We start from the raw sequence: 18934 nt of genomic DNA, 5'->3' as shown, positions 1-18934 counted from the left end.
ATTGGGTTTAACCATAAAATTGCGGCTCATATACAACTCTGTTCCACACACTATGTGCTTTCACCCAAGTGAGCCAGTTTAGGAGTGCATCCGAGCAACTGAGCGCATCCGAGGGTAGTTTCTGCGGCTTTTGAAGCATGAAACCACACTTTGAACCATATGCTTCTCAGTTTTTAATCTTTAGTAGCAAAACTACGCGTAGTGCACAGTCCTGTCTCCTTCGTCGTAGTCCTGTCCTTTACTTGCAGTTTTTTTGCTTAAAGGGGCCATGAAGACAAAATACAAGTTTGCTTTATTCGAAAGATTTCGTGTTCTATAGTGCCCCCAGCGCTTGTCCGGAAGCAAACGACGCTTTATTCACTGCGGAATTAATCAATTTCAGCTAAAATTTCTATTCTTGCGCCAAAATATGTGTTTGAAAGACGTTTGCAATGACATCATTAAGAAGAGGTCTTACAGCTGAACTTGGTGTGGAGCGGAGACTTGTTTACAGTTAGTCAATCTAGATGGCGCCACCACACTATGGCAAGCCGTTTTCCGCCTTTGGTTTATTTGGGACCGTATCGAAACCTGGCTTGTTTTCGTTGATGGAGAAAATAATCGTTTCGTGAAACATAGTGCTCGATTGACAAATATGGTCACGTAAGACACCGTTGCTTGTGTCAATCGGCCAGTGTCGTCTGAGACAGCCCCGCAGTGCTGTGTGTCTAAACCAAGCATAGTGCACGCAGTACCAACAGCAGTACGCCTCGGTACTTCTATGTTTACGTGGGCTTTCGTAACTTCCACTGTTTGTCCCACCATTCTTACTGATATGAAAAGAATGTGCCTTAAATTTAAGTGCAAATAGCTTGTTCGGCAAGCTTATTAGCCCTGCCTAATTCGCGTTTGTTTTTGCCGGCCTCCGCCAATTGCAGAGCTGGCTGGTATGACATCACAGGTTCTGTTGTGGGAAATGAGCTAGTGGGTCGCATGGCCATTCCCTTTTTTACTAATTATACAGCTTATTTGAGCGAAGTGTGGATTAGAAGTGGTGTCAGCATGATTATAAAGAGGCAATCTTTTGAATGAACCAAACTTGCATTTTGTCTTTTTGTCCCCTTTAAAGATGCAGCACCAACTAGCCCAACAACATGCTGTACTGAGTTTTGAATCTTTTTTTGTGTGGGCTAAGAATACCCAAGTTTCCCACTCGAACACCTGTTCTCCATTGCTTTTATTTGCTTGTCATCCTTGTGCTTTTTAGTGCCAGTCTAAAAGGCATCATTTCGTACGAAATTGCATCACTGCGCACACAAAGTTCTTGATGTACGGTTTTACTCCAGTTGATTGGTTTTTTATGGTGCAAGGCCGGCTACAGGCAAAGAGCACCAATGACATGACCAAGGGAAGGTCATGTCAAAAATAACCTCTGTTAAAAAAGGGTAAAAGCAAAGCAGATTAATTGTAGCACATCAGCTGCACGAGGCTGTTCATTTTGAAAAAGTATATTTCCCAGTGCTTACAAGAGGGAAGGAGAGGATAAAGGTTTGAGACCGCTCTTGTCAGGCCTTGTCTGGGGCCTGTAGAGAAAAAAATGCACATCGTGTAATGTTTACATTGCACGGGTACCACATATTTTCGGTGCATGACTTCTGTTGATGAGAAAGCGTGTTTTTGTTTGACAGCGATGTAACATAGCCAGCCAATGAAAAAGCTTGTAAATATAGGCACTCTGGTTGCTATTTTTGTGCTCAGCCTGGTCATAAAAAAAAGACCCCAATCACTAATTAGCAGGCTGTACATGTAAAAGCTGCAAGATGCCTTATGAAGACATGGCCCCTTGCTTTGTTGTAGTTTATCGCACTAAAATTGCACAGTCAATGTAACCCTTCACCAACAGCAGTGACAGCTCTCCTCAAAAGCTAAAAACTTGGTCGTTCTGCGTGGCCAAAAAAAGAACTCGATGCATTTGTCCCATAACATTAATGTCTAAAGTGCCCAAGCTCATTACACACCATGTACCCAAAACCGGCACCACAGTCGCGCATGTTTTCGCCCATTGAGAACACACAAATCTACAGTGTGCTCGAAGCTCCATGTCACACCGCCAAGGTGGCAATAAAATTTTGTGGGACCCATACAATGAACAATGAGCCGCTCTTCACTGTAAAAGGTAAGACAGTTCTGACACAACTGAATGTTTGGTATTCAGCTTCCTGCCTCATTCCTACCCCTGTCGTCTTAGGCGCTTTCATTTGAAGCCTGTTCAAAGCAAGCATCATGGGGTGTGGCTTTCAACATACGTGATGTATTTTTTCAGGGCTCGAGGTTCACCGGTGATTTGCTAAAAGACGGCAAAATCAAGTGGCGGGAAACTCAAGAAGTGTACTCATCACCCAGCTCTTGGGCAGTCCATTGTAAGAAGTTGCTCAACCCAGATAAGAAGTCCGGTTGTGGCTGGTCCACGGTAAGATGCCTGCAATTTTTTTTTAATGAGAAGCAATTATAAAGCTCCCAACAAGAGCATAAAAGCACGGTAGAAAGACGTTAAGATATAATAACAGGTGTAGGTTATCCTTGATAGTGGGCTTTTCTCTTTAAGTAATGCCTCAAGAGGAGGCTATGAGCATGCGTACCGGAATAAATCGATGGAAAGATGATGTCACGGTCAAAGAAGACACGGGGACCTGTGGTGGCCGGTTGAAGAACAGCAACAATAGGCGTTGAGGCCTTCTTGGAAGGACAGTTCTGACCCCCTGCTGGGTAGGCAAAACTGTAACGCCCCAACGCCTGTTGCTTTTTTCAGCCAGCAACTGTAAAATGCTACGGCGAGTTAGATGGGCGGAGTGTCGAGAGCCGTGTACGTAGCATTCACAGTGCTGCATGAAGCTTGTGAAGGGAACTGTGGTAAGACATTGATGGGATTGAGCATTTTTGGCCTTTCTTCTCTGCTTGTTTTCTGCAGCGTGTAAAATTTAATATGAACTGAATATGCTGAAACTGGTGTTTTGTCCCAGGGAGTGAACACATCAGCTTCGCATTGAGGTAGTATATACTTGCAGTGAAGTAAGAGAGCCTACCATTTAAAAACAATTTTTGAAGTTTCTTGAGCTCCCTAGCTGTTTGTGTTTGTTTGTGAACTGATAATTCTGATTGCTCAAGTTCATCGGAATGAAACCGCTGTTATTGATATACTTTTCTCCTCTTCGTGCAGCTTATAGCAAAGCAGCTGTGAGGGTTATCATCCTAGCATGAGGGAGAGCTATGACTTTACACTTCGCAGTGGTTCCTTCCTTTTAAAACTGCTTTTTTGTTCTTAGGTTCTGACTTTTATTATTATTATTATTGCTGTTGTTGTTGTTGCTTTTATTTTTCCTGTACAGTTGCCCTTGAGGCTAAATTGTGTTGTCAAGTTCCGGGGGAATGTTGTGCCATGTCTCGTAAACATTCCTACTCTTTTTCCTTTATGAGCTGTTCTGACTGGTTTCTTTCAAATCTTGAATGTGTACGAAAGAAGGAGGGCCAACTGGGAATGCTGTCATTGAAAGTAACTTGGCCTTTGCTTCTGATTTATAATTTCCAGTTGTAATCCAGCTGCACCAATTGCATTTGCTGTAGTTACGCTTGCCTGCGGCTCGTGCCTAATCAAACGTCAACTGCACCGAAGGGCAGAATTTTCACGAAGCATTTCTTACAATGCAATTGTTTTTGGTCTGGCAGCGCTCTCGAAATACAAATTCAGTTTCCACTCCTGTCCCCAGCTGCTTCTTGGGCATTTATATAAAGCATCAAAATAAATGCGAATTGTCTCTTAAATTAACTGCGCTGGTTCTCAACCATGAGTGTGCCAGGGACCCCTTTTAGGGTGGCCAAAGTGATGGGGTACCCCACTAGGAAATGGGGAGATGTGTGTCACAGTTTCAAACAGCTTGCTCATTCAGCTAAAGTTGTGAATACACCAATTCAATGCCCGCATTTTGTGTCTCTTTTATGCTGATTCGTAGCATATTGTCAAAAAGTGTGCTCTCGCTGCTAAATGTTGCCAAAACCCCTATATACCGCCTTCTGTGCATCTGACTTTTTGCACAGCTCGCATGTTGCGCAAAAATCTGACGTTAAAACGTGTGCTACGTGGGTAAGTTAGACTTTTGCATGCCATGCAGCGAAACCCCCCTTTTTTTGTGTTGGTGGTTTCGCAAAAAGAAGAAAAGAATCGGAAGGGGGGGGGGGGGGGGCATATTTTCGGGTAGGGCTTCGCAGACGCTTGAAATGTCCTCGTTGACTTTTTGGGGTTCGCAGACCCCCATTTGAGAACCACTCCTTCAATGCGTGCGTGCTCTTTGTTAGTAACTTCAACACAGTTGAAGCCTTCCGCTGGAATGATCAGCCTTTGTTTTGTTATCAGCCAAGGTAGGTCATTGCTGGGCTTGAGCTTTTTTATTAGAACTTGCTTTTCGCTATTGATGTGTATTCATTGACAGCATATGCTGAAGTCACCAAGTGATGACGAAAAGACATGACCATGAAAAGATAAAGCGACTGACAGCCAGATATAGCATGCGATCGAGGGTCATTGAGGGCTTGCCGCCACTCCTGCAGGGATGAGTTGCTTCTGTTTTTACTGCGACTGACCAGGTTTCATTGGCATGCTTTCTGGAATGCTTGGATTTAAGTGGCTCATTTGGGCAGCAGTGGGGGCAGGCATCTCGGTGACTCGCCATCTGTGTCGTTTGGTCGTCACTTGGTTTAGGCTGTCTATGGCAGTACATCATCAGTATGCAGTACTCAGAAGGTCGTAGCGGCCTTCTTGTTGAGCTGCACACACCACACTTCTTCAACGGTTCCGCTGTCCATATCTCCCAGTGGGTGCTTTCGTTTTCTCACTCCAGAGGAGCTGTATGTTATAGGCTACCACTTGTAGCCGTAGCAAAAATGGTGTTCTGGGGAAAATTGAATGTGAATCATCTGTATTTTATTGTTGTTAGCTGTGTGCTTTTATAAAAGCAAGAGCAGGAAATGCTTCCCTGGTGAGAGGGAACTACAATGTTGAGGCCTTTTGCATTTACATTGTGTCTAAAGTTTCAACCTGACGAAGACCCCTAAATTTTTAGCACGAAGTATGGGGCCTTTCATTTCTACTGTCAAACAGCATTTTATGCAGTGTGCCAAATTGCTACATTTTCATTTTTTAATTCTTAAGGTGTTTCAACATCGTAGTTTTGCAGCCAAAACAAATTGCTCGAAATCCTGAACTGGCTAGACTGCCAATGCACTTAATTTATCAAATGAAATGCTTCAAATTTATCAAATGAAATGCTTCAGTGTTTGTGGCTATTTATCCCCACATAACGTGGCAGCAGATTTAAAGCATGAACTACGTCACATCAAAAATCATCCCAGAACCTCTTTAAGAGGCCGTGCAGACAAAACACAAGTTTGGCTCATTTGAAAGAGTGCCTCGTTAGAATCATCCTGACACCACTTTCAACGGAAACTTTGCTCAATTAAGCTACATAATTAGGAAAAAAGGGAATGGCGTTGCGACTCACTAGCTCATTTCCCGAACTAGAACATATGATGTATGCACAGCCGTGCGATTGGCTGAGGCCGGGAAAAGCAAATGCAAGTTATGCAGGGCTTATAAGCTTGCAGAACGAGCTATTTTTGCTTAAAGGCCCGTTCACACTTGCGACGAAGGCAAAAGCGATCGCCACCCTTGCTGTTCACACTTGCATGCGACTTCAAGCGACGGCGACGACGATTGTTTGCTTTTCTTGTTATTGTCTCGCGCTCGGAGTGAGACTTCACGGGAGTTTCGCCGCTTGTGGAGACACAGCATCCGGGTGCTTTGGCAGGATATGATGTCAGGAAGTCTCACCTCCTGCTTCCGCTTCAAAAGCGACGGGGTGACGGAGGCGAAAAAAATTGGTCGAGACCGATCGCTGTCGTCACGCAACGAAAGCGATGCCAGGCGACGAAAGCAACAGAAATTTTCGTTGCTTTCGTCGCTTTCGCTCGCTTTCGTCGCAGGTGTGAACGTGCCTTAATTAAGGGTAATGCATATTCATTTTACAGCAGTAAGAGGCAAAACAATGGAAGTTACGGAAGTACTCATAAACATAGCAGTACCAGTGCATACTGCTGTTGGTACTGCGCACATTATGCTTGTTATAGCTGCATAGCACTGCGGCGCTTTGTGATTGTCTCGTATGACACTGGCCGATTGGCTGGAGTGACGTTCTCTTACGTGACCCTATTTGTCGAGCATACCTCATGTTTCATGAAACGGTTACTACCACCGTAACAAAAACAAGCCAGGTGCTAATACAGTCAAAAACAAAGCAAAGGTGATTAGTGGTGCAGAGCAGTATGGTAGCGCCATCTGGGAGGAATGATGGTAAACAAGACCCTACAGCCCGCTGCTGGCTGAAAAGCTCACTTGAAGTTCTTTTGAAGACCCGTACATGTCATGGCAGACGTCACAAAACACACGATTTGGCAGGAGAATCAAAATTGGTTAATTTCTTAATGACTAAAGCATATCACATGCTGCCGGAAAAGCGCTGAGGTCACTATAAAACACCAAATCTTTCGAACAAAACAAACTTGTATTTTGTCTGCATGGCCTTAAATCTTTAAGCTATAGAAAATGGTGAGGCTGTTCATTAAAAAAAAATCTTATGGAACATTATTTTAATTGCACTCAGTGCCACCAGGCATCAGCTTTCGAAAAATCTGTGTCGTGAAATTTACAACCATTTTGGCCAAAAATACAAGGAAGGGGAAGTGGGGCCAGGATAACTCAAAATAACTTAATATATGCAAAATTGTTAATAACGTTAGTCTTGGTATATTGTTTTGAACATACTAACTTCTTGCACTTGGTGTTTATGCTTTGTAGATCCGGTACAAAGGCAAAAAGCTGGATTGGTACAAGGCAACTTGGTTCAGGAAGCAGAGGATAAAAAAGGTTTGCCAGTCTTGATTTCTTAAGCATGATTTTTTTTTCAGAAATTGTAGCAGTTCTTATAGCATATGTGTCCTGCATAGTTGTGTCGGGCATAGTTGCATCGTATTATATATATATTATTGTAACTAGTAGCCTGTAAACTGTGTGGTACAGTGTACAGTACACTCGTCTACAACAGAAAGTTCTACTTCAGCTCGCTATAACTGAAAAGTGTTGATGCACTCTTCAAACAAATGTTAGGTACTGAAGCAGTCAGCGTAGACTTCTACATGTTGCAGCACTAGGTTTCTTCAAATTACTTTAGGCCAATGCAGCAGAAGGCTGGGAACCGGAAAGCTGTGTTATATCAAATGCAAAATGTAATTTTTACAAGGAAGCACAAATTCAGTACATCTAACTCTGAATGTCTGTGACCCTTACTAAAACGTACCAGCTTCTTTAGATTTTGACACTGGGCTTCTTTGCAATGCACCATTGTGAAATCAGAGCCCGCAGCATTGTCGCGACTCCAAGTGTCTCACAGCTGAGGACAAGTAGAAAGCCGTTGAAGTGTGTGCATCTCCAAGGTCAACACAACTTAACTTTTTCTTTTTTTCCCCCTTTTGCTGGTAGGGATATTAGTGTGATTGTGCATCGAGAAGGCACGTTGGGCAGTTTTGTCGACAGGTCGACAGGTGTTTTATTTAATTCACTTTTGTTTAGAAATTATTCCACCTATACTGAATTTGGGTTATATTCATTATACGTGGGTTTGGATATATCATATTTTTGTATATATCAAACTAATTGGAACTCATAATTGCTTATGTAGCAGCAAAAAACAAACAGTGCATGTTAAAGATGGTATCATGCAGATTATGCTTATGGCAATTTTAACACATGGTTTAATCAAATGAGCTACCTGACAAAGAAATTAGAGGAGAGGGTGGCAACTCGCAAGCAACCTCACCACAATTTAATTGTGATGTTGGATACTAATTTGCATGACTGGCTAATGTCGACAGAAGCAACAGCAAATTAAATTAGTTTGATGAGCTTGCAGTCTAAACTGAAAGTCAGAATAATGCTGTTTTGCAGAGTTAAGGAAATTAACAAATGACTTCAGTTCAAAAACAGATGGAGAATTGACATAAAGCAGAGGTGAACGTTACAAGCTCCAAGGATGCTGCACCATCCTGGAGCGGCTCTCATAAAAGTGTGATTGCATTTGAAAAGCGAAAGAGTTATGAACAAATTGCCCCTGCGGTTTTCTCAGAGGACCACTGAAGGTCCAGGTGAGCAGAAGTCATCAAATTCTAGCAAGTTCCACCGCCCGAAGCAGGTACGAAGCCCATCACTGTGATGTCACATGGCGCAGTGTTACTACGCAGTGAAACTACCTGCTAGGTTTTTTAAGGTTTCATTGGCAGTTCCAACCTTTCAGATTCTGTATGATGGCATCATGTCTCTGTACGGACTGCCCATTTTTGGCTGCTCCTGCAAATATTTCGCAGAGCAGGCGTGTCACCTTTGTGGTAGAGGAAGCGGGAAATTTTAAATCTGCTTCTTTGAACAATAATTCCTTGGTGGCAGCAGCAACAGTTCCTGTCCAACAAAATTATAGCGAGGATGAGCTACTCAAGTTGTATGTTGTTTTCGTGGTCCCTTTAAGAAGCCGTCAAATAAACACAAAAAGGAATGAGTGATCCAGAAATATTTTAGTTTGATGTTGAAGCGAGCACTACCTACCTTGCTTGATCTGAATGTCTACTCAAAATTGACCTTGGTTTTTGAGTGTCATATTGAGTGCTGAAGAAGTTGAATTTTGTGAGTGGCTATGAGTGAGCGACTTGCATTTCCATAAGAGTATTGCCCCTGCCTAGCTAGAGCAACGTGGAACTTTAGCCAGGCTTTAGCTTAAGCTTTTTGGCACTGCTAATGTTAGACACCGGATATTGTGGAAAAAGAACGGCTCCCTGAAATTTTAGGTCTCCGCTCAGTTGTGAGGTGATAGACAATGGGCAAAAAAGAAGAACCGCACAGGATGAGCCCTGGCCAGTTCTTCCTTTGCACAGTTCTTGCATTTGTCCACAGTCTTTCACACCACTTTAAAGTGCTGCCAAGGGCAACATCTAATAAATTTCTTTCATCGCATAATTTGCACATACACCGTACCCAGTGCCAACAGTTTTTTCATTGGTACAGAAAAGATGAAAATATAGACGGCTACCTACATTTCATGATGTTGGGAATTATAAGTGCAGATTAACAGCGCTTCTTCAAAGACTCTAATCAAGGAGGATCTTCTATGCGTTTTCAAATGTAAAATTAAACTTTGGTACTACGAGACAGCTTATAACGAAACCATAGCTATAACAAATAGATCGTAATTCCTCTTGAAGGTTGCCATAGAAATTTACGTATTCAACACCCCGCTTCTACGCAGTAAAATCTGCTTATTGTGGGCTCTAGCAAACAATTTTCACTCTAAAATAAAAATTGTGAGCCAATTTCATGACAGTGCATGATGTGGATCTGAGACAGTGCACGACGTGGTGACTGTACTTAGCCATTGAACGCTCCTGCCAGACAACCTCCAGAAACACGCGTTTAACTGGACAACGCACCATGTGCTTTTCTTGCTGTGCTTGCAATGCCAGTGATAGTCTGCTGCGTCCCCCTCCTTATCTCACTCACCCTGGAGCGTGTGCACCCACCTGTGGTCAATAACGCTGTTGTCACTTGTATGCTGGGATTTACTTGTCATGAAGGCGAGGGAGCCGCAGTTTTTTCTTTGTTTTGATTTGGTATTTGCATTGCTCTCGTGTTATTTTTTATCATGCTACATGCATGATAACCGGGAAACAAGAGGGTGAAAGCTGGAGGCGGCTATGATGACAGCCATCGCATATGGCATGAAGAAGACCAGGGTGACAAACTTAACAAATACACTGTCAACATTCACAGGTTGCAAAAAATCTATCGCCAATGCTGTTGCATGCAGTGGGATAGCAAGTAGGGATTATGAGCTCCTGCCTTTAAAACGGTGGGCAGTGATTCCGTTTTCCAAGTCTGTGCAGGCCGGGCACTTCTGGTGCGATACAGAACTTTAAATGTGTGATAGGCTCCTCTCTGCACCTAAACCAACGTAAAGGGTACTAAGCCACCCTGATGAAAAGAATGTGAAGAACTGATTAAAGGAAGAATTTTCCCATTAAAAAATTCTGGGAATGAAAAAAAGCTATCATTGCTGGGGCTCGAACCCAAGATGTAGGCGTTAGGAGCCGCGACACTACCCGCCAGGCCACAGAAGCCCAACAGCCAGCTCTTTCAAGAATATTGTGGCAGTGATCAAAGGTAACCACTAGATGGCGCTAGGTGTCACAGGAAGTGCCCGGCCTGCGCTGACTTGGAAACAAAATGGTGCATCTGCCACAGGCCAGGGCCGCTAGTACTTTGGCATGCACTAGGACGGGGAGGGAGGGGGGTAAAGTTAGCCCTGGCAGCTGAGAGAGCCATCGCTCGCTGTAGGAAGATGCAACAACCTGCAATCATGGACTTCTTCATAGCAAAGTCTGCCTGAAAGGCGAGTTTGTGAGTGCAGTAAACTAGGCACTTGCCTTTTTAAAAAGACGAAAGCCGAAGCTTAGTGTGCATCACCGAACAGGTAGCCCAACTACTTCACGTAGAAGGCCTTGTTTCGATCTTAACAAGCTGTTTTGCCTTGTTTTAGAAGTGTAATAGAAGGATTCGTAAATATTTCTATTATGCTTGCTGACTAAGGCAAAGCACTCGCATCCAGCTTCATAAAGTTAAAGGGAAACAGGAGATGGAAGTGCCAGCTTTAATTTATTTTGAAACTAATAGAGCACAGTTTGTCATAATGATAGTTGAATAAAAAAAAACTATGATTGTTCAGTTAAATCAAAAAGTTATTCAGCTTTTAGTGTTCCTTTAGCAAGCGCTGTTGGAAAAAAGCACAGTCATGATCATGGTCTGTGACTTCTTACGCCATGTCACACACACACACACACACGCAAAAGGAAGAGAGAGGTGAATGTTGGCTTCATTTACTGGTTTCCAAGTAAAGAAAACACCATTCGTCACTGAACAAGTGCCGCAAAAGCTGTAAAAGGGGCAGCCTTGCTAAAACAGAATTTAACTTTTCCTTAATTTGTCATTAAGGGGGGGACAAGGAAAGTAAAGTTATTTCTGTTATTTATGGACCAAATCTAGTCAAATTAGGAGAATTTATGTAGTTAATAATCTAACAACAAAACTTGAATCGGTTTAAAAATATCTTGTATACTTTTTGAGTTACCTGTCTAATTACCTTCACCAAGTTGCCCCAAGATAAATTAACTAATTAGGCAAGAACTCAACAAGATTTTTATGTCAGCGTGACCAGGAAGGTCTATTCTGTGCAAAGAAGCTATTAGATTACTGCTTTATATTACTTCGGTATTCAAAAAGAAAAAAGTTTCACCTTTTTTTTGACATGAAACTTTTCTGATTTCGAAAGGAAGGAGAAACTTTTCTTGTTCTTTCTTTATGCCTAAAGGATATAAGGCAATAATCTAATAGCTTCCTTGCATGGAATAAGCATTTCTGATTACACTGACGTACAAATCTTGACTTCTTGCCTAATTAGTTAATTATGCTTAATTCAACTTTCAGGTAATTAGTCTTCTAACTTAAAAAGTATAGAAGGTACCCTTAAACCCATTTCAGTTTGGTTGTTAGAATGATTGGTTACATAAATGCTCCTAATTTGATTCAGTTTGGTCCATAAATAAAATAGTCGTTTTACTTGCCACGTTCCCCCTTACTTTGTCCGTTCAACATAAACTCATACCACCTGGCTTTTCAATGTCAATTCCACTATCTTTGCTTTAAACATGTTCAGCTGACGACTTGCATGCAGAAAAATAGCCTTCCCTTTTTTTTTGATCATGTCCTGTTTTATACAAACCACCCACCTACGTTGCTCAAGTATGATTTTTGGATATGAAGATCTTGTGGGGCCTTGGATAATGATTCAGATATGTATCTCATAAGGAATCTTCTGAAATCTGAAGTAAATTATTTTAACTGTATTTAAACCTAGTTTATACAGTGGGCACTCAATAAAGTGAACAGAACTCCACAGTGGCGAAAAGCAAAAACGCCCGTGTGTACGAGATTTCGGCGCACGATAAAGATCCCCAGGTGGTCAAAATTAATCCGGAGCCCTCCACTACGGTGCGCCTCATCGCCTGCGTTGCGTCGGCGCTTTAAACCCCACAATCAATCAATCAGAACTCGCAGTAACGTTGTGTTCTGTCAACTTTATGGTGCTTTTTACCCTCTTTAAAAAGCTTCGTACTCTTGAAGGATGTTCACACAGAGGCATATCATGCGAGGTTGTCTGGCCTTTTTCTGTGTGTGAGACAGAAAAACCAATTTGCCATCCTTTGAGCAGTATAATTTTCGCATATATTTCTATCCAATCTGCACCTGTTGCTGGCTTTATAATTTTCATGTCTATTCGAATTCTACTTGAAATTTTGGAGCAAAAGCATGTCGTGCATCCCTAGAAAAGGCCTGTGTGTATGCACTATACCCTAAGTGCCTTCATGCTATGAGCTACTATTTCTTCATAACATTTTCTGAACTGATGATGTCATCCATTCTTTGCAAAAACATTTGACACATTGATTTCTACAGGATGACAGGGAGAATAATGTTGGGGCAAAGGCGCCAACTGGTGAGAAAACGAAGTCAGGGTAAGTGTAGTTCTTGTCCTTCATTGGGGAACATATGAAACAGACGGCGTGCTAATGTGTGTTCTGCTTTTCATTTTTCAGGATAGTAATCAAGAAACCTCGTAAGTTGCTGAATTTAATTTTTTTTTAATTTAGTGCTTTGATCGGGAATGGTAGCTTTAAAGGAACATTTACTAGTAACAGCTCTGCTACATCATACCCAATTCTGTGTTCCAGCCTGCTTTTCTGTAAAGCAAGCAATGCAGGTGCAGCCCAGGGTTCCACTAGGGATGTTTGTGCAGGTTATACAGATAGGTCGAGGCATACATGGGCATTGAAAGTTGTGTGTAAAGTGTATAGTAACGGATAGTATAGTATAGTAAAGTGTAAAAGGAAAGCTTGAAAATCACAAACTAGCTTAATGAGAATAATGAAACTTAGGCTAAGGTTAAATTCATGAAGTTGATTATTTGTGATCAGCACTCCACTCGTTCCACTTCTGTCAGTGCAAAAATCTTTTTACGCATACTTTCAACATAAACTTGACAGGTGGCCATATTTATTTTATTTCTTTCATTATCATTTTTAAGCTTCGGGCACACTTTTATTTTTTTTAGATTGGAGCAGAAAATAATGCTTTTTGACCTGCCCAGTTTCTTCTTCTTAGTACTATTTAAAAATTTTCCCACTGCATGTAGGCTGTACATGGCAGCTATGAATAAAGCGTGTCCTTTTTTTTTTTTTTTTTTTTAAGATTGCGTACAGGTGGGAATTCCACAAAACATGTCTTAGCGTTTCTTGTGCTTGTCTGTGAAATGTACCTCTGAACCCAAGAATACTGCAAAGCAGGGTTTCTCTTTGCACGTGGTAGACAATTTTAACTTTGCCTTCATCCTTGAATCATTGCTGAAGACCTCGTCGTGCCTGCACCTGTATGTGCATTGCTGTCCTGAAAGAAAGTGAAATGCAGCTTGTCTCTCGGGTGGGATCAAGATGAAGTGTCACTGCCCCTCATTAGGCACATGATCCAGGGGGAGATCCGAATGAGGCCCCCTTGAAACTAGTTCTGTCAAGCCTAAAGTGGGTGCCTGCCCGCACATCCCTTGAAAGAGCAGTGGGATAAAATGCCTTTGTGAAGAGCGAAGTCTTGATTGCACTCCTCAGTGGAATGTGTGGAACCATGCGGAATAACCACATAAGTATTTTGCTGAGTAGGATTCAAGCCTGTCCTTTTGCTGACTCCACTCATCCCCCCCCCCCCCCCCTTTTTTTTTTAACCCTAGGAACAAAATCTCAATGTTTTATCTTCGATTTTGTGAGCTGCATCCTAAGATGCCAAAGACACTACTTATTGTAGGCTCTTGTCAAGACATGCTCAGTTGAAATGAATTTATAATTGCTGTGAACAAACAATAAAAACAGAACATCCACTTAGTGTATATTTTTTAATACGAAAAGAATTTTTCGGTGCCTATGGTGATATTTTTCTATTGTATGTGAATGATTTTAATTGATTTTTGTATGAAGTATCACAATTGGGAATTATTCTTTGTATGTTTTCTGTTGAAAGGCTGTTAAAGATTTTTATTTAAAGGAATAAATTTTTTTTTACATGCTTTCCTGAGTTGGGGAACCTGCTGCAAAGGGAAGGGCAACTGTTTCATTTTGCCTGCCTTTAAATTAATATTAGCACACTACAAGCCAAGAAAAAACTGTTTTTTTTTTTTTCAAGAAGTGAGAACTTTTTGAAGTGGGAGAACTTTCAAAGTGAGAAATTTCAAAGTGCATGTACAGAAGAGTGGAAACCTTGGCACTTTGTATATTTTGCGCCTATAACCGGTCATTGTTTTCTCATGTCTGAATGCTGCTTTTAGTGGCCTATCAGAACGCACCAGAACAGCCAGCACCAAAGGAGACCCTTATTCTAAGTCACGGAGCTCTTGGTACTCGCAATGTTGACTGGTAAGAGTCTGCGTGAAACATTGGAATGTCGCTCCCTCAACATCAAAGCTGTTTTGCCCAATGTCGGTTGAAGACAGTCTTGCTTACCTTTTCTCCTTTTCAGTGATTTGAACACCCTGGTTATCTCCACACCCTTCAGCGTCCTGGACAGAATTCAGCCATTCACATTGACAATATCCACAAACTGCTTGCTGCTCATAGTGAGTCTTCTTTGTTTTGCCAGTTCCCCAATGAAAAATTGAACCGATATCAGAAACAAAGCTGCACATTTTGTGCTTGATTTCCAATCAAGAAAACTTCTTCAGCACAGTCACAGTATTTACTTTGTAAAATTACCGTACCTTTTGGCATCCAAGCATTGGTTCAAAATTCAGGTTTACATTTTTGAGGTTTTACGCATCAAACCTATATACTTCAGGTATGAGACATGGCATAGTGGAAGTTAGTTTAGGCCACCTGGGGACCTTTAACGTGTGCCGGAATCTCGACACACAGGCATTTTCGTTTTTCATCAGAAAAAATGGCCGCCACGGCCGAAATCAAACCTGTGTCCTTGGGCTCAGCAGCACAATGCCTTAGCCACTGAGCCCCACGGCGGGTACGAAATGTTGGTTTAGTGTGTTTGTGTCTGCAAGATTTCAGAGGAAGTGGGGAACTCAAAGTGGCTTGAATTAAACTGCTACTATCCACTACACCTGCTGGTAGCCCACGTGTAGCTTTAGCGCTGAAAATCCCAACTTGACTTTGATTCAGTGTTATTATTTCTGCAGTAATAAGCATCATGTGCTTTAAAATTAGTAACTGTATAGGTAGCAGCATTTGCACTGTTTGTAAAACTTCTTGAAAAACACTTTTTTTTTTCACCCAAAAGCGTAGCTCGAAAAAAAAAAAAAGGCCAGTATCCCCCCATAATGTGTACTGTCTGCATCCCTTGACTAAATGACTCGCTAGCTACTGCTCAATGCTCTCACATAAGCCAAGCATAGTAGTCCGTTTAAAAGAGCCACTGCCTAGCATTCTAGCTCTCATCTGGTTGCCGAAGAATCACACCGTGTGTACTCTATGCAAATAAGCCATTCTTATTTTTCTTTGATGGGTTAAAAGAATTCAAATGTGTGAGTACAGTATGCTGCATTCTTTTCATTGTGTTGCAGGACTTTCATTGTCATCTGACGGAGAGTGAAGTGGTTGGCTACCTTGGCGGGACATGGGACATTGCAGCACACAGTAAGTGTGTCTACTGTTATTCAGGTGTTCTTTTTTTCTTTTCTCCTCTAACTATTTTATACAGACATAGGGTGACAGAAAAGAGCCACTTTAACAGGTCTGGTGCAACATTTAAAAAAACAAAAGTCTGGTTAACAGCAGAACAGGCTGTGTCGCAGCGAAGCAGGTTGTCAAGATTATTGTTTGTCACCTATCCAGTAAAAATTACTCTGCTAGGGAATTTTACACTGGTTTTCAGAGGCGTATTGAAGTAGAAACCTAAAATCTAAATTTTAAATAGTACCTGAGAAAAAGTAAACAGTACATATTGCTAAAAAATAAAAACTGAGAAGTTCAAACCTTATCTGTAACTCTTCTGCAAAAATGTGTTGGGTCTGCTTTCGTAGCTCCTCGTTTAACAAAACAAAAATCCTCTATAAAATACACATGATGGGTTTATGTTTGCACTTGTGCGGTTGCTTAGTAGGGATTGTTGTTTGTGCAGATCTGTCCATACTCCAAGCGTTCCCATGCAGAGGAAGACTGGGTGACAAAGAAGCTGCTCCAGCCATCGAGGAAGAGGTACAAAAAAAATGGCTCAGGTTTATTAACACTTACACGCCTAGTTATCACGAGTGAAAGCAAAGGCCATGCTCACACAGTGTTTCGTGAAAGTTTGCCTTTGCTTGAGATTTTGCAGCCTGCCGTCTAGCTGTCTCGTCAGGGTGATTGAATTCATCTTTTTGCTTGCACTGAAGGGCACGCACAGACAGCCAGTGCACCGTTGATGTCAAGAATGAGGAACCAAGCTCCGGCCAAGTGCACTCAAATTTCACCTTGACCAAATTTATTTTTAATGTGTAGTAAGTACCGCCAAATCAACTGGGACACGAGTGGTAGCCCCGTGAAATGCCTCGTTATTCAGTCAGAAGCGTTTAAGGGGCACACTGGTCTTAGACCAAAAAAGTTTATTTTTGCAGTTATGATGATGAAAATTGGGGGGCGTAATAGTTTTTCATTCTGATTGTAGATATATAATTTGTTTTTGTGTAAAATGATTATAATCAAATTTATTTGGATTTTTATATTTGATTTTTTGACAGCCTTAGTGAAAAACCTGCTGGAGGGATGCAGCCGAATAAGGTACCAGTGGGCTGTACACAAATCAAGGAGTGCAATAACATCAACAGTATCATTCTGTCTGGTCTGTAGCAGAAGTTACGACCGTTTGAAGTTTGGGCCTGAAAGGTGGCAACCAAAAAAGCCGGTTTTGCCTTCAGGCTCAAACTTCAAACGGTTGTAACTTCTGCTACGGACCACATAGAATGATACTGTTGATGTTATTGCACTCCTTGATTTGTGTACAGCCGACTGGTACCTTGTTCGGCTGCATCCCTCCAGCAGGTTTTTCACTAAGGCTGTCAGAAAATCAAATATAAAAATCCAAATAAATTTGATTATAGTCATTTTACACAAAACCAAATCGTATATCTACAATCAGAATGAAAAACTACATATGCCCCCATATTTTCATCATCGTAACTGTAAAAACAAAGTTTTTGATCAAAGACCCCTGTGCCCCCTTAAAAAACTTCCGCCGCGGGCCACGCTGCACCTGCCGGCATATGCGTAAACAGCCATGATGCCCCTGTGACACTCTGGCCGACGGGGGCTTCTTCCTCTGGCCAGGCACGCAGCTGGAGAACCGGTCAAGCTCTGCTGCGAATGCTTCACCCATTTGCTGCCCCGTGCGCGTGTAGAGCTTGCGCGCAGGCTTGCTCCCGAGCTGCTGACCGTCCGGCCGCTCACTTGCCGGCTGCAACGCCATTTTAATGGCTGTGCTCTCCTTGATTTTGGTTTCAAATTCGCCGATTTTTGCTGACCGCTTGCGGCGTCCACGCGCGTATTTCAGCTGTTGTATTTTGCATCTTGCTTTCTGTTTCAGCAGACTATACGGAAATAGTGTTTTCAAGAGGTCAAAATTTTGAGTGCAGTTGGCCTTTAAATAAACCCTTGCATAGTCGTGGTTCGCTTGCTCTGAGGAGCGCGCACAGATGGTCCAGCCGGCGCTGAGCGAGCAAATGTAGGCGAAGCAGCCGCCTCACCCTCGCCTAGTCATGTCGTACTGCAGCGGCGAGGGTCCGAGCGAGTGAAGCGATAAGAAAGAAAAGGGAAGCTTGCGCTCCAGTGTCTGAAGGTCACTTGTGACACGATTAATGACCTTGAAAGAGGTAGCGTAGCGGAGCTTTCGCTCTAAAGAGTTTTGGAGAGCTCTTTTTTTGATGACACAGTTGTGGTGGAATTTTCTGCAGTGCCATTCATGGCCGCACTGATTTCCTCGCATATTTTGGTTTGCAGATCCGTGAATCGCTGGAGCAACGCCACCTGACTGTGGTGGGCTGGTACCACAGCCATCCGAAGGCTCCTCCCCAGCCCAGCCTGCGAGACTGCAACTCCCAGCTGGACTATCAGATCACAATGAAGGGAGAAAGTGACTCCTCATACACACCCTGTGTTGGCCTCATATGCTGTACGTACTTGAAGTAGTATTTATACACCATCACTGAGCCTCAGCGTCATGTTCAGCCCTTTCTTTGACCTCTTTTAGGTTGTGACCAAAGCATTCTCTCAAAATCAAGTATGTTTACATTGTTTTCACATTACATAAATTATAACCAGTGTTTTACTTTTGTTGTGTTTATTTATTGTAGACAATCTGCCCAGGTTGTTTCTTAATTTATTTTGTATTCGTTAACTTCAGATGCAAGCAGCAGTTATTATTGGTGGAAAAAGTTGCTAAGAAAGCTTTAAAAAAGTTTGACATTGAACATGTGGTAACCCTTTATACAAATGTTGCAAAAACCTATCCGGAATATAATGCATGTGTGCACAGGATATTGCAAACTGTAAAGCCTTTAGTATTTGAAGGCCCTCCAAATTTTGAGTTTCACAAATAGAAAAATCTACCAACTTCACAAGTAAACGCAGGTGCGATGCTTAAAGGAACTAAGGGGACAAAACACAAGTTTGGTTCATTTGAAAGATTGCCACTTAGTGTAGCAGTCATGCCAATTTTAATAGTTCCCACGAT

At 42.1% G+C, this 18934-nt stretch overlaps 1 protein-coding gene across 8 annotated transcripts in view; it reads left to right on the top strand.

Annotated features, from left to right (window-relative positions):
- The window catches only part of LOC144155780 (MPN domain-containing protein-like), a 44868-nt gene that overhangs the window by 4025 nt on the left and 21909 nt on the right, over positions 1-18934 (top strand). For 3 of the 8 annotated variants that reach the window (XM_077687429.1, XM_077687430.1, XM_077687431.1), the window contains 11 exons: positions 2303-2449; positions 6884-6952; positions 8208-8273; positions 12638-12696; positions 12778-12797; positions 14550-14637; positions 14741-14837; positions 15792-15864; positions 16349-16425; positions 18202-18373; positions 18452-18481. In XM_077687429.1, the coding sequence (XP_077543555.1) occupies positions 2303-2449; positions 6884-6952; positions 8208-8273; positions 12638-12696; positions 12778-12797; positions 14550-14637; positions 14741-14837; positions 15792-15864; positions 16349-16425; positions 18202-18373; positions 18452-18481 (898 nt within the window). The remainder of the gene's footprint in view (positions 1-2302; positions 2450-6883; positions 6953-8207; positions 8274-12637; positions 12697-12777; positions 12798-14549; positions 14638-14740; positions 14838-15791; positions 15865-16348; positions 16426-18201; positions 18374-18451; positions 18482-18934) is intronic. The other 5 variants (XM_077687432.1, XM_077687433.1, XM_077687435.1 and 2 more) reach the window with 3 other exon arrangements.

This window comes from Haemaphysalis longicornis, unplaced genomic scaffold (assembly GCF_048455015.1).
Source record: "Haemaphysalis longicornis isolate Haplotype H1 unplaced genomic scaffold, Haemaphysalis longicornis Haplotype H1 scaffold_1, whole genome shotgun sequence".
Lineage (NCBI taxonomy): Eukaryota > Metazoa > Arthropoda > Arachnida > Ixodida > Ixodidae > Haemaphysalis > Haemaphysalis longicornis.
Note: the sequence above shows the minus strand (reverse complement) of the source record. Positions and strands in the feature narration are given on the sequence as shown.